General features: G+C 41.5%; 1 protein-coding gene across 1 annotated transcript; it reads right to left on the bottom strand.

The window, feature by feature from the left end:
- Nucleotides 1-6849: 6849 nt before the first annotated feature.
- On the bottom strand, nt 6850-14621 carry LOC118745776. The gene is made up of 2 exons (XM_036479442.1): nt 14545-14621; nt 6850-8231 (listed from the first exon to the last, which is right to left on the bottom strand). Exon 2 carries the CDS (start codon nt 8229-8231, stop codon nt 7500-7502), a length of 732 nt encoding a protein of 243 aa, XP_036335335.1. The 5' UTR covers nt 14545-14621; the 3' UTR covers nt 6850-7499.
- Nucleotides 14622-14972: the final 351 nt, after the last annotated feature.

The raw sequence follows: 14972 nt of genomic DNA, 5'->3' as shown, positions 1-14972 counted from the left end.
TGGTAAGCCACTTTACAAAAATTTTAACAAAATCATGGCACAGTGACACAAGCGACAACAAAATATGTGGCAGCACCTTCAATCATGCCAGAATAAATCGACCGTCGTGCAAGAAACATTGATTTTTATTAATTTGAATCGGCATCCTTACAATAAAATATGTATGTATATAAAGTTCATAAAATACACCAATAAAAATTTGGTGCTTTTTCAAATTCAAAACTTGGCAATACTGCCTTTTGTTCGATGCTTCCTCTTTTTCTTGTCGAGTTCGTCTTGCTCTCTCATTCTGGTATTTATTGACGTCACGGCCAGTTGCTCTCAGCTCGATTGGCGCAATCTTGTATTCTATCGTTCTTGGTGCTGGTTTATGGCGCGGACGCATGGACAATGAAAACATCTGATGAGGCGGCTCTTGGAGTTTTCGAGAGAAAGATTCTGCGAAAGATTTTTGGGCCTTTCCACATTGGCGGCTACGCTGGCTTGGCTATGCCGTACGAATGGACAGGAATGCTCCAGCTCTAAAAGTATTCAACGCGTGTCGCGATGATGGAAGAGGAAGTCCCCACTGCGATAGAATGCCCAAGTGGAGAAGGACTTGGCTCCACTTGGCATTTCCGATAGGCACAGGAAGAGAAACGACTGGAATACTGTTTTGGACGCGGCCAAAATCGCGTAGGTGGTTATAGCGCCAAATACGAAAAAGAAGAAAAACTTTTTGAGTCCCAGATTATAGCTGGAAAACAATCGATGTTTGGGACCATCGATGTTCTCGATGTTTTCAAAGCAAAACATCGATGTACTATCGATGTTTCCTCAGCAATGGATATTAATGAATACCTTTGTGGTGGAATTGTAAAACAACAAAAACAGTACATATTTTGCATATTTTCTCTAATAACTGTATTTGGTAAAAATATATTATACGGTGACTGATATCACATGCAATATAATTTTTAGAATACTGACCGTCAAAGGTGTTTTAAAAATATAAACATACAAATGCATAAGCGGTCTTAACCAGAACAATTTTGAGTTTGGCTAAATATTTGATGACCTTGTATAACTTGTCTTGTTTTTGATTTGAACTGGTATACATTTAATGGTTGTATGATATGCCTTGGTTGTATGATTCCTCGTAATACTACTCTCAATACATGAAACGAACAAACGGCAGAATTTAGATTAATATTTACTATAGAAAGTACGACTTAATTGTTTGCCAGTGGACTTTTTAATGTGGTGGTACTTTCAGTTCCATAAAATATTCGTCAAATTATTTCTTTGTCTCGACAATCATTAATTAATTAATTGCTATAAAAGATTTCACCAAAATAAAACCGTTGATAGATTTATTAGTAGAGCCGAAAATGTGTAATATTTCATAAAATATTTTTCTAACAAATGGTGTCTTTATGGGAAAAAAACCATCGATAGTGACAGAAAAAACAATATCGATACTATCGATAGTGCCATCGATTGTTTTCGAGCCCTATCCCAGATGCATTTGGGCAGATATGGGAACATTATACTTTCTCTTAAAACAAAACTATTTTTGTAATCCCTTTTTGGGTACTCGCACTGTTTTAAAGTTAGCCGTTCTCAAGTCCGGCTTTTATATTTTCTTATATTTACTTTTGTTTTCATTTTGACTAATTTTGATAACAGTTGATTTGTTTATTTTAAACTCATCACACATCACTTTAACTGAAACACCACTTTTTAGTTTTTCCAGAACACTGTGGCATGCATAAACAAAGAATGTTGTGGGTATTGAGGTTAAATTGTTTTGAAGTTGCACTTATAAAGCTTAGAATGTTTTGCTTTAGATACTTGCATTATTTAAGGTATGGAAGGAAATGAGAGTTGCGTTTACCATGTACACACTGTAAATATTTTTCATCGGATAAACCAAAATTAAGTTACGCACAATTATGAGGCTCTACCTATGAAAAACGCGTTTTTAGACCTTAAGTCCAGATTTGAGGGGTATTCAATGTTATAAGTGTGAATATTTTTTGTGCTTCACAAGATCTATAACTTTAGCAGTCACACAGTGTTATAATCCCGACAAAATCCTTGACGGTGGTACCGGGAGGGGAACGGTACATGACAGTAGGAGGTTTAGTTTGGGTTAAAGTCTCACACTGACGGGCTTAGGCTTTCGATGCTTCCTCCTCGTAAAAAAAACATGCGCAGTTAAGAATTAACTATTTAAATCGACGAATAGTTTTATATAAACTTTTGTGAACTTCTGTTTATGTATTTTTGTACAACAATAATTTTAAGCTATAATAAACAATTGTTTAGTAAGTAATAGTTATTGGCTTTGAAAAAATGGTTTTTGTATATAAGGACCTTCCCCCCCCTAAATTTCGTTCTGGCTACGTCCATGCTGCGAACGTTGTATTATAATGTCGCAAGGACTAGTCACTTTTCTCCAACATAGCAAAAACTTGGTGCAAGATCTATTTTTGCATAAAAACACAGAAATATTAAAAATAGTGCGGATTTGCGATCAGCCATGCTCCCCCCTTTCACTAGTACGCGGGTAAGGGAAATACTACCCGATTGGCGCTTACACATATGAACATATGTTAGTGTTTGGTCGAGCTTCCGGGCTGGAACCCAGGCCTGGGAAATAGTAGCGCGCACTGCTTACCACTACAACACAGTGGCCGCCAATACATGTTATGTTTTTTAAATCGGACCATCCTTATGACGTTGGGCGTCTGTTGAAATTGTAGAAATAACCATTTTCTAAATATAAAAAATATAAGCTTTTTAGGTTACGAATGTAGATAAGTATTAGAGTGTATTTTTATGCAAAAGTATATTTTTCGTAAAATTTTTGCTATTTTCGGGGACAGTTACTAATGCTTGCCATATACGCTCCTCGTGGCAGTTTGCCAAATTTTAACAGTTTTCAAACTTTTTTCCCTTAGTGAAAGTGTTTCAAATACATAGCAAATTTCAGCAAAATCGAGATACCTTTACTACCTTTTCATACATCTTTTATAAGATGTGCCAGTGTGAGGCATTCAATTTATGGAAGATAAACGACATGGACGCAGGCCGACGCAGCTGACCCTGGTTTTACTATTAGTTTAACGCGTACAAAGTATTTTTGTACCAATCACCCTCCACAGTACGGCACCGCAAAGTACTTATACTCTCCAGAAAACACACTGAAAATGCATAGTACCACAGAAATGTCCTTAACTCTGTAAGGAATATCATAAATTATGAAAATCTGGTTTGGAGCCACCCTTGCGTACTATTGAACTTGATATTGAAGATGAAGACAAACCCAATTTCAATCATTCATTCAAAAACCCTTGCTGAGCCCGTAAAATATGTATTCGAATTCTTAAGTAAACAATCTATTCATACAAACCGGCTTCCTGGGTCTTTGCTAGAGTAGTTTTTCTCAGGATAAAATCCTTATAACCTGTTTGTAGGCATTTTTAAAATCGAATCAACCACTTAGTTGGATATATCCACACATTTCGAAATTAGGGCTTTCTGCCACTCTCAGACCACTGTGAGTCCGATTGAGGCTAGCTGGACCTAATTATTTAATTGGATTTCAGGAGATATGCCTCTAATAAATAATAAAATTAAATTAATGATGGAACAGTAAAATGTTTGTTTATTTAGATTAATTTTTATGTATACAAAACAAGGGAGATTTTATTAGATATCGCGCTCGCTGATAGTTATCAAAGTAATACAAATTAAAACATTAACAAATCTTTCAACTATAAATTGAATGTATGCTCCACTAATGTGTTACTAAAACAATCTAATTTCTTAATCACTATCGCTAAATCTCATTTCTGACGAGTTATATCCTTTAAATAAATTGTTATTTACAGTCCCTACATTGAGGGAAAAAATTCATAGTATAAATGAATACTTTGATTATCGATTAAAAATGTTCGTATTTAAAAATAATATTCATTAAAAAATTTATTACGCCCGTATTTGACTGTTCAAATCTGAGTATGTATATGTAAGTGTACATACCCTGTAGGATCATGGAATAGATTTAGAGCACACCACAAACTAGACTGCAAGTGATTGTAAGTAGTCCAAAGTTAAGTCCAAGAACATGTAAAAATTTACTTACATTCCTGAAGGAAAGATTGGTCCAATTGCTCGAAAAATATAGTCGTAAGTATAGTAGTTTTGTATGTGTCCAAAAATGTAAAGCAATGTAATGTAAAACAGGTGAATTGTACAAAAAAAAAAAAAAAAATGTGTGAATCTTTTTATTTAACCAAACAAGCAAAAATTTTAGATTTTTAGTATCTTCTTAATTATTTACCAACAACCACATGATCAAGTGAATTGCAGCGGAATAGCTGCGCTTGATTGTGTTGGCATAACAAAAAATGAAAATAGTGGAAAAAAGCAAACGATAATTTACAAGGCGTACTTAGCATGGTGCATAGGCAACTGGCTGAGTCAGTGGGATCCTCGGTTCGAATCCTACTGAAATAAGTCTGATGAGGAAATGTGGTGATTTCCGAAATAGCTATCACTTCTACCATTTTTTCAAATTATTGCTGCTTTTCCACAATAAATTTTCATTTAAAAAACTGCCTCGAGCTCAATATAAATTGGTGAATATAATTGTTATAAGGCCAAAAAAAAAATAACAAAAAAAAATAACTTAAGGACGAGCACACCTAAAAGTTAAACATTCTAAAAATAGAATTATTAGCAAAAACTAACAATACCAACAACGACATGATCAAGTGAATTGCAGCGGAATAGCTGCGCTTGATTGTGTTGGCATAACAAAAATGAAAATAGTGGAAAAAAGCAAACGATAATTTACAAGGCGTACTTAGCACGGTGCATAGGCAACTGGCTGAGTCAGTGGGATCGTCGGTTCGAATCCTACTGAAAGAAGTCTGATGAGGAAATGTGGTGATTTCCGAAATAGCTATCACTTCTACCACTTTACAACGCTTTTATCAACTTGCAATGTTGTGAGTCCAGAAACTTTCAATGTTGTGGATCCATAAACTTTCAATGTTGTGTGTCCGACACCATAAAACCTTTGCTTTGAAAAGCTCCTATAAAAAAGCATAGTGCATAGGGCGACATCTGTAGTGAATAGGGCGAGGTAGATGACATCTAGATGTCGCCCTATGTACTACGTTTGCTACAGCGGAAATAGACGACACGCCATTTCTTTAAATAAAATTAATTGGTGCTCGTTTGTATGTACATACATATGTAAATGCATGTGTGTGCACCTTTCTATTAATATCTATTGCAAAATTTTATTCAGACAGGACTAAAAAGTAGAAAATAAATAATACAAAAAAACTTTTTAATATACAACGCTTTTATAAATGGCTAAAAAGTAGAAAATAATATTTCTCAGTCCCATAGAATTTGTTTTGATAACTTTTGATTTTGAAATTTTAGCAAAAGTCATTATAAACAATATATGAAATTGAAAATGAAAAGCGTGGGGCGCATGTAATACACTTGAATTGATATGAAAAGTAATATATGTATGTATGTATGTGGGTATATGAATAACGGCCGCTAAAATCGATTTCAAAGTTCTTCTTTCGCTGTAGAAATTTTAGGTCTACGTTATGTAGTTTGACTATTGTCAATTAAATCGAATGCTTTGTATTGCATGCGCTCCACGTTTTTCATTTACAATTTTCCGAAATAGCTATCACTTCTACCATTTTTTCAAATTATTGTTGCTTTTCCACAATAAATTTTCATTTAAAAAACGGCCTCGAGCTCAATATAAATTGTTGAACGTAATTATTTAGTGTTAAAAACTACCATATAAAATGTTTTTTCTTGCAAACACTATCCAGGAAATCCATTGGAATTAAGTCAGTGTATTTTGTGCGTATCTAGTGGCGGCTCGCTATTTTGCTTGTCAACTGTTCAGTCCAACTTTTTTTGAGCTGACAAGTCAGAAACCGAGTTTAAGTTAGATTCTCGGAAGCAAAATGAGAGAGTTTCATATCATGTCATCCTAGATCACACTGTCAAAGAGCGAATCAACACGATTTTAGAGGCAGTCTTCTTGTGTTATTGAGGTACCCATTCGCAATGCAAATCGAAGAAGAACGAAGTACTTCAGACTTACGCCACTAGCGACGAAATTTTTAAAGCTATCGACCAAATTTGTACAGAACAATAGTTTGAAATGGAGCAAGTCTGCGGATATTAGTGGTTGGAAAAACGAAAGGAGCGATGTCTAGGATGAAGCAAGAGGCAGAAAACGCCACGAGAAGTCACTGCATGATCCCATGAGCCGCCACTAGATTTAAAACCCGTATTGAATGACGCTGCGAAGATAACAGAGGCCTGCGAAATTAAAATACGTATCTGGCTTTTTCTAGCACGACGAGATTTTTTTTATTGGTGACATGTATATTTTAGAATTTCTAGCAATTTGCATGAAAACCTCATAAATAAACAAAGTAATCAGAAAAACGTATGTAACTTCCAAGTTAACGCTAAGAAAATTGATAACACCCGGTTTCACTAGCAATTTCCATATAAAATTCAAAAAATTAAAATCATTTATCACTTATATTGCTTTCGTGAAATTGGCTGTAAAAATTATTTTCTTAGCGTTATTTTCTTCGCTGGTTATCGAAGATCGAACATCGAAAGTGAAATTATGAAATTTTTTGTCGAACAGTGTTAAGGGGGGTCGGCTCCTCTTTAGGCTGCTGAGATCCGGGCGTGGAGTGACGGAGATGGTGTTGCGGTTGAAGGTCGGCGAAGGTTGCGGCGGTGGTGGCTAGATGGATCGCTGCTACTATGGTGACGGTGACTGCCTTCTGGCGGCGATGTGGTATTCCCGCGGCGGGGAGGCTGTTTTGGCGAAGATGGGGCTGTTGTGCTCCCGTGGGTTTCGGCGGCTTCCTTGCGCAAACTCACTTGGCTTTCAAACGAGGGGAGTGGGCTGGCGCGCTTACCGACACGGATTTGGCGACTGACCAAGATTGTGACTCGCAATAAAAAAACCGAACTTGAATTTTAGGGTACAATTTCGTTTATTTAGTAATCTTGAGGACGGTGTTTTTTATTAACGCAAAGGTATTTCTGGGTTGCGACCGCACACGACAAACTTGAACAATTTTTATGTATGTATAATAATTCTTTGTTGACATTTGTCAACCTATATGTCAGCTGCGCGCGCTGCATTACCAACGCGCGTTGCCAACCACTCAAATTCAATGCAAACTACTTATAAAACTTTTACAATGCAAGTTAGGGTATTCACTAAATACGTTTTACAAGTTGGATAATTGAAGATACTAATAGGTAAATATAAATATGCAAGTTATCAATTTAAACAATTCAATGTCATACATAGTGCACTTTTGCGTTGTGCCAAATTACAATTTTAAGGAATTCAATTTTGTGAAAGGTGCATTCTTGCGTTGTGTTAAACGACATTCTTAACTCGTTTAACTATCCTGCCGCCCCTAGACGCGTTAAGCGGATATACTACCCTCCAACTCCCGTAGCTTTCGGATCGCCTCCTTAACCAGACTCCGTGTCGCCCTGCCCCGAGGTGCTGTGTTACGCACTATATGTGCGGTATGACGAACCTTCTTTGGGTGCCGGAATTTTTGAGGCTGCTGATATGCGTTGGGGGTGACTCCATTGCGGGGCGGTCGGCGCAAGCGGTAGGATGCGGATTTGGATGGCGCCGAGATTGAGCGTCGAGCCGATGTGGAGCGTGGCGCTGAAGCTGGAGCTGAACGTGGCGGTGGATGTGCTTGGGAGGTGTTCTTGCGGTGAAGAAGGGTGTGATGGCGTTGGGCGCAAAGCTTGCATACGCCAGCGGATGGACATTCACTGCTGTGATGTGACAGCGCAAGACAGTTAGTACAGAAGTGGTGTGCACGAGCGATCAGATAGCGTTGCGATGGCTGCATTGCGCGAAATACGTGGCATGCGCGCAGGGCATGGTGACGTGCGCACAAACGGCATCGCTGATAGTCCGCTCCTTCATCGTCGGGCTGATTGTCCGGAACCGAATCAACAACCATGGCCTCTTGTTGCGGTTTTTGTACAATACGGGGTGCCGGGGTTGGACCACCGCTGCTAGCTCGCGGTTTGGGTGTAGGAATGCTGCTGCTGCTGCGCGGTGTAAGTGTCGGGCCACCATTGTTGCTTCGTGGCGCAGGTTTCGGGACGCCATTAGAGTTGCCGTTCTCCATCTGTAAGTAAGCCGGTGAAATACGATTTTCAGTGGGGAGTCCACAAGACAATTGAAGAAACGTGAGATGAGAATATTTTATTCAGATACACAGAGATTTAAATTCATTTGAGATAAGAGAATCTGTTATCATGAAAGTGCTTAAAGGCTTTAACAAGTGCTAATTTGGAGAAATCAGAGGGGGGCGTCGCCAATTGGTAACGGGCATATTTTGACTATGGGGCGAGTAAGGGTGCCAGATTGAGTGCGTATATCGACAACTCGAACATGTCCGTCTTTGCCGGGATGTGACCTTTCGATGCGGCCTAGACGCCATTCAGTGGGAGGTAAAGTATTGTCAACAATAAGAACGCAGTCACCGACTTTCGGTTCTGCCTGGGTATTTTTCCATCTATATCTCTTCTGTAAATCCTTGATATAATCCTCTTTCCACCTTCGACTAAACTCGTGATGTAACACCTTCACTTTTTCCCACCTATTAAGGAGGGACAGATGGCTGTGGTCGACTTCAGGGAGTGCTAAGAGGGGGGCGCCTCGTAAAAAGTGGCCAGGCGTAAGCGCTGTGAAGTCTGTGGGGTCTTGGGATAGAGCAGAGATTGGCCGGGAGTTTAATACGGCCTCTATTCTGACTAACAGGGTGGTGAACTCTTCAAATGTGAATTTGCTGGGTCCAGCAGTCCTTTTGAGATGCATTTTGAAACTTTTGACTGCGGACTCCCACAAACCGCCCATATGGGGGGCTCCTGGCGGAATAAATTCCAAGTTGATGCCTTGAGGTGAGTATTTCTGGATGACGTCTTGAGATACCTCCTTCAGAAATTCGATGAACTCCTTTTCGGTTGCTCGTTTGGCCCCTACAAAGGTTTTGCCATTGTCGCTCATCATCTTAGCGGGATAACCCCGTCGTCCGACGAGGCGAGCAAACGCAGCGAGAAATCCGGCAGTGGTCAGATCGGAACACAGCTCGAGGTGGACTGCTTTTGTAGTGAAACATACAAAAACAGCCACATAGCCCTTCACCAACGTGTGCGATCTTAGCATTGAGGCCTTTATCTGGAAAGGTCCAGCAAAACATTGGAAGATGCATTTTTTTATGAGGGGCTTAAGCCGAGGGATATAAAATTCCTGCCTTATGACTTGCTGCATGAGACGAGTTTCTGCATGGAGGAGCAGTTCGTGCAGAAAGCGTGTGAATAGGATGGCGAACCGGGATTTTTCGGGAATAATGATGGGATGTCTTTCATTATAGCTCAAAGTGGCGTGAGCTAATCGACCATTCACGCGGAGCAACTCGGTTTTATCTAAAGACGGGTTGAGGGGAAGCAGAGGACTCCGTTTATCTATGGGTTTGGAGTTTGCTAAACAGGCCTTTTCCCGAGGAAAGTAGCGAGATTGGGTCAAAGCTAGGAGCCTGTATTTGCTATTACGGAGGTCATCATGGGAGAGAGAGATGGGATTATTTGACCTAACCTGTCTGACTCGGTTTCGAAGACACTGTATAAATTTAAAAGCATACGCCATAACTCTAAGTGCACGGGGAAACGAGGAGAAGCGATCAAGGATATCGTGATCTTCCTCTGTGGCATGTAATGCCTCGACTCGGCGCAATTCTGGAGGGGAGATATTTCGGGTGGCCGGTTTTGGCCAGGCTTCGGGTGGGCTTAATAGCCATTCCGGTCCATGCCACCAAAGCGAAGAGGTCGCTAAGTCCAGGGGTCTGCATCCTCTGGTGCCCAGATCTGCGGGGTTTTCTCTGCTGCACACATGCCGCCAGGTGGCGTTTCCGACGAGATCTAAAATTTGTGCCGTGCGATTGGAAACGAAGGTCTTCCATGAATGAGGGGGTTTTTCTAGCCATGCCAAGACGATCTCGGAGTCAGACCATAGTATCAGTTTCCTCTTAGATAGGTCGAGTTGAGACTGCACTACGGCGACCAGCTTCGCTAGGAGAAGGGCGCCGCACAATTCAAGTCGGGGTAAACTGGTGGTTCGGAGAGGCGCTACTTTGCCTTTGGAGACCAGCAGATGAGAAGAGGTCCTGCTACCATTCGTGGTTCGCACATATATGTTAGCGCAGTATGCTTTCTCGGAAGCGTCGCAGAAGCCATGTAGCTCGACTTGGTCGGCTGGGACAAAATCTACCCATCGGGATATTTGGATGCTAGAAATGGCTTGGAGATTGGTTGCAAATTGCATCCATTTCGTCAGACGAAGGGGCTTGACCTGGTCATCCCAGTCAGTTCCGTCCAGCCATAGTTCTTGTAGCAGGATTTTGGCTTGGATCATTATGGGCGTAAGCCATCCTGCGGGGTCAAACAATTTGGCAACTGCCGAGAGGATTTGTCGTTTTGTACTGGCGGATGACGCTGGGATGGAATCAACGGTGTACGAAAACGTGTCGGTTAGAGCGTTCCACTGAATCCCGAGCGTTTTAGTGGTGCTTGTTGTTTCAAATTCTAGGAAGTTTGTGTCAAGCAGGTCGTCTTTGTTGATGTTTTTCAAAATTTCAGGGTGGTTGGCTGTAATCTTTTTAAGTGGGAAGCCTGCCGAATTGAGCGCTTGGATGACTTGAGAGAGGGATTCTTCGGCTGAAGGGAGATCATGACCACCGGAAAGTATATCATCAACGTACGTTTCATTGTTTAATATGGGCACCGCTAAGGGGTACGTGGTTTGCACGTCATCTGCGAGCTGGTGAAGGGTACGTATGGCGAGGTAGGGTGCGCAATTCAAACCAAATGTGACAGTTTTCAACTTATAATCTTGTATTTGGCTATTTGTAGATGGTCGAAATACGATTCGTTGATAGTCTTGGTCGTCTTTGTGCAGCAGTATCTGTCGATACATTTTTTCGACATCGCCGTTAAAGACAAATCGATACATACGCCACTTGAGGATCAATAACATCAAGTCGGGCTGGAGGGTTGGTCCGGTGTAAAGAACATCGTTCAGGGAATGTCCGGACCCCGATTTCTTCGAAGCATTGAAGACGACTCGGACTTTGGTCGTTCTTTTTTCGGGTTTTATAACCGCGTGGTGTGGGAGGTAGAACGACCAATATTTGCCTTGAGAAGATATCTCGTGGGAAGTTGTTTCTTCCATATGGTTGAGGGTGAGATATTCGTTTAATACATTTTCGTAAAGTGATTTTAGATCGCCTTTTCTGCGCAAATTTCTTTCCATGCTCAGGCACTGTTGGAGGGCGGGGGTGCGAGACGGGCCAAGGGAGATAGGGTCTGGGAAGCTTGGCTTAAAGGGCAGTCTGACTACATAACGACCATCCGCTGCTCGTGTGGTGGTGGACTGATAGAATTTTTCACAGTTTTCATCATCAGGCAAAGTGAGCTTGGGTTTCGGAACCTCTTCTAGCTCCCAAAACTTTCGCAGCTGGGAATCTAAAACCTCATTGGAGATCGGTGCAGCTTGAGTGGAGAAACATGCTATTTTTTCGGGAAACTGACCACTTAAGATCCAGCCGAATATGGTGTTTTGTGCAAGCAAATTTTTGGAAATTTTCTCAATGCCTTCCAGCATTATTTCAGAAATGAGGTCACTGCCAATGACCAGATCAATTTGGGACGGGGAGTGGCAGTTAGTATCTGCTAGCTGCAGGTGAGACCATTTTTCTCGTTGTTCGAGAGTTGGCTGGAATTTGGGAAGCATTTTCGTCAACTGTGGCAGGACTATTGCTTGAGCCTTTATTTTCGTGGTCAAATCTGCGGAGGCTAAGACGAGATTGCATAGTTTGTTCGAAGTCTGAACAACTCTTCCTCCCATGCCAGAAATTTCAAAGTTAGAAGCTTCGTATGGTAGCCTTAGTTTATTTTGGGCTTTGGAGGAAATAAAGGTTCGTTCCGAACCCTGATCTATGAGAGCTCTGAGTTTGAAGATCTCGCCCTTGTGCTCAACTGGAACTATTGCTGTTGGGAGGAGAATCTTGCTCTCATTTTCCGAGTAGAACGACTGTACTCTTGCTCTGTTTGAGCATGAAGGCTCCTCATGATTTGTTGCCGACCCAGCTGGACTTTGTGGGTTGGAATTAGCGGGCGTCGTCAAAGCGACCTGAGATGTCGTTCTCTGAGTTCGAGACTGCTGTCTTGGAGGCATGGTGGGCGTGTCTTCATGAAGCATTGAGTGATGCCGTTCTTGACAATGGGAGCAAGTATATTTACTTGAGCAGTCTTTTATCAAGTGGGTCTGACATAGGCAATTAAAACAGAGGTTGTGTTCTCTCACAAACTTTCTGCGATCCTGAGTTGGCAGTTGACGAAATTTGGAGCACTGAGATAGAGTGTGTTGAGGTTTATTGCACATTGGGCATTTGTATGGTTTTGTGCGTTGTTCCGTCATGTGCGCTCGGATTTGGGAAAAGGAGTTGTTGTGAGAGTTCTGAGAGGTGGGGGGTTTAGGGAATGGCCTACTGTTAGGGGGGGTTGGCCTCGAGTAGCCTATTGTCGAAGGATTAGTCCGCGGAGGCTTGGGTGCACGAAATTGATCTACCCTTTCAACCACCTCGTATCGAGTAGTGAGGAACTGGTTCATTTGGGACCAGTTCAGGAGGTCCTTCCTGGAACTGAGGGATTGCTCCCATAGGGCCACGGTGTTCTCAGGAAGCTTGGAGGTAACCATGTAGATCAGAATGGGATCCCAGCTTTCGGTGGAGACTTGCTGTGTGCCTAGAATCTGGAGACAGTTATTCACCGATGATTGCAGTCTCTGTATGTCTTCGCTATTTTCTATTGGGATGGGTTTTAGATTCATAAGGATGCGGATTTGGTTATCTACTAAAACCCGTTTGTTTTCATAGCGAGCTTTTAGTGCTTCCCATGCCAGCTCGAAATTATCGTCACTCAGAGGGAATTGTTTAACTATTTGGGCAGCTTTTCCTTGCGTTTTGTACCTGAGATGGTACAACTTCTGCGCCTTAGTGAGCTTAGGGTGATTTATATAGACCGCCGTGAACATATCACGGAAGGACGGCCATTGCTCATAACCCCCATAAAAGGTTTCGGTGTCGCAAGGTGGGACGTTTAAGCTTATGCCTGAAGTTTCCTGAGGAAGTGATGTACTGGCTTTGGGAGTGGGACTTGTGGTTTGTGCTACTAACTGGAGTTGGTCTCCGATTTGGGCTTTTGTTTCTTCATATATAATCAAACATGACCTATATTTACTGTAGGCAGACGCTCTAAAGTCTTCGGGGAGGTCATGTTCTTCAATTTCCAAAGTCGAATCAAAGGCGTTTTGAACTCTATTCCAAAAGTTTTCTAGGCTCTTGTCTTTTATTTTCAGTACAGACTCAGTATTTTCTTCGATCGGGGCTGATCTGAATCGGGCGCAGTAATCCATCAAATTATCTGTCTCCGATATGAATTTAGTACATATGACCGATTGTTTTGCCTTTTTTGGCTTTCCGCTTGTACGCGTAGAGCGCTGAGATTCCGCGGGGGTCTCGAGAATTTTTTCTTCTTCGCTCATTCTGGGACTTTTTGGCTTATCTTGAGTGCTAGTGAGACCTAGCATCCGAAGTCGAATGAGCGGACCTAATTAAGGTTGGGATGTGGGGGTGATCAAATACAATCGGGGCTTTACTGTGCGGTCGCAAATAATACGGTTTGAATTAATCACAGGGGAGCGCCTGGAAACCAAGAGAGTGTGGGAAAACTAATAACGCTTGACCCTGTTCACGCAAACCACAAATGGAGATAATTTGAGCGCAAAATGTATGATTACCTATCTAATGGACTGTATTTTATCTTTTCGAGCACTGTAACTGCCTTGCCTTTTTTTTATGGGTATTTGTTGTAGGGAGTTCACTGTACGTTATTTTATTTACTTTGTACCGCACTTTCTTTTATATGTCCAACACGTAGTTGGGTGTGTGTATCAATGTATATATATATATATATATATATAGGGATTACTAAACGAGGGGTTAGTTATGTATTCCCAGCTATAATTCCTTGTATGTTTGTTTGGGATTAACTGATTAGCCGCTGTATATACTATGAGCTTTGGTATATGTGTATATATATATGTACGCCAAGTACTATTTGCTTGTATGCTACAGAATGTTATGTGAAGTACGTATGTATATGTATTCTTGCAAAAGTCTTTGTGTGGGTAAAATTGGCGCAAAAAAAGTAAAATTGGCGGGAAAAATGAAAATATGGCGGGAAAATCGAAAATTTATGGCCCGAGCAAGGGAAAATGTATTACTTAATGCTGGCGCTTACTAAACATACAAGGAATTATTTTCTGCCTTTTTAAAATCTTTGTTTCACCGCAGGGTTAGTAAAAAATTGATTTTTACTCACGGTTTTGCTGGGGATACTTGGTTTTGGGGTTATGGTACTCCACCGGTGCGGCTCTCTGTTGGCGCCGAAGGACCAATGTTAAGGGGGGTCGGAGATGGTGTTGCGGTTGAAGGTCGGCGAAGGTTGCGGCGGTGGTGGCTAGATGGTTCGCTGCTACTATGGTGACGGTGACTGCCTTCTGGCGGCGATGTGGTATTCCCGCGGCGGGGAGGCTGTTTTGGCGAAGATGGGGCTGTTGTGCTCCCGTGGGTTTCGGCGGCTTCCTTGCGCAAACTCACTTGGCTTTCAAACGAGGGGAGTGGGCTGGCGCGCTTACCGACACGGATTTGGCGACTGACCAAGATTGTGACTCGCAATAAAAAAACCGAACTTGAATTTTAGGGTACAATTTCGTTTATTTAGTAATCTTGAGGACGGTGTTTTTTATT

Source organism: Rhagoletis pomonella, unplaced genomic scaffold (genome assembly GCF_013731165.1).
Source record: "Rhagoletis pomonella isolate Grant_MI unplaced genomic scaffold, Rhpom_1.0 Rhpom_scaffold_00009, whole genome shotgun sequence".
Taxonomy (NCBI): domain Eukaryota; kingdom Metazoa; phylum Arthropoda; class Insecta; order Diptera; family Tephritidae; genus Rhagoletis; species Rhagoletis pomonella.
This window is presented reverse-complemented; position numbering and strand designations above follow the sequence as displayed.

Bases quoted from the DNA above. Each gene is read 5' to 3' on its own strand.
- LOC118745776 (XM_036479442.1), bottom strand. From the start codon at position 8,231: ATGGAGAACGGCAACTCTAATGGCGTCCCGAAACCTGCGCCACGAAGC.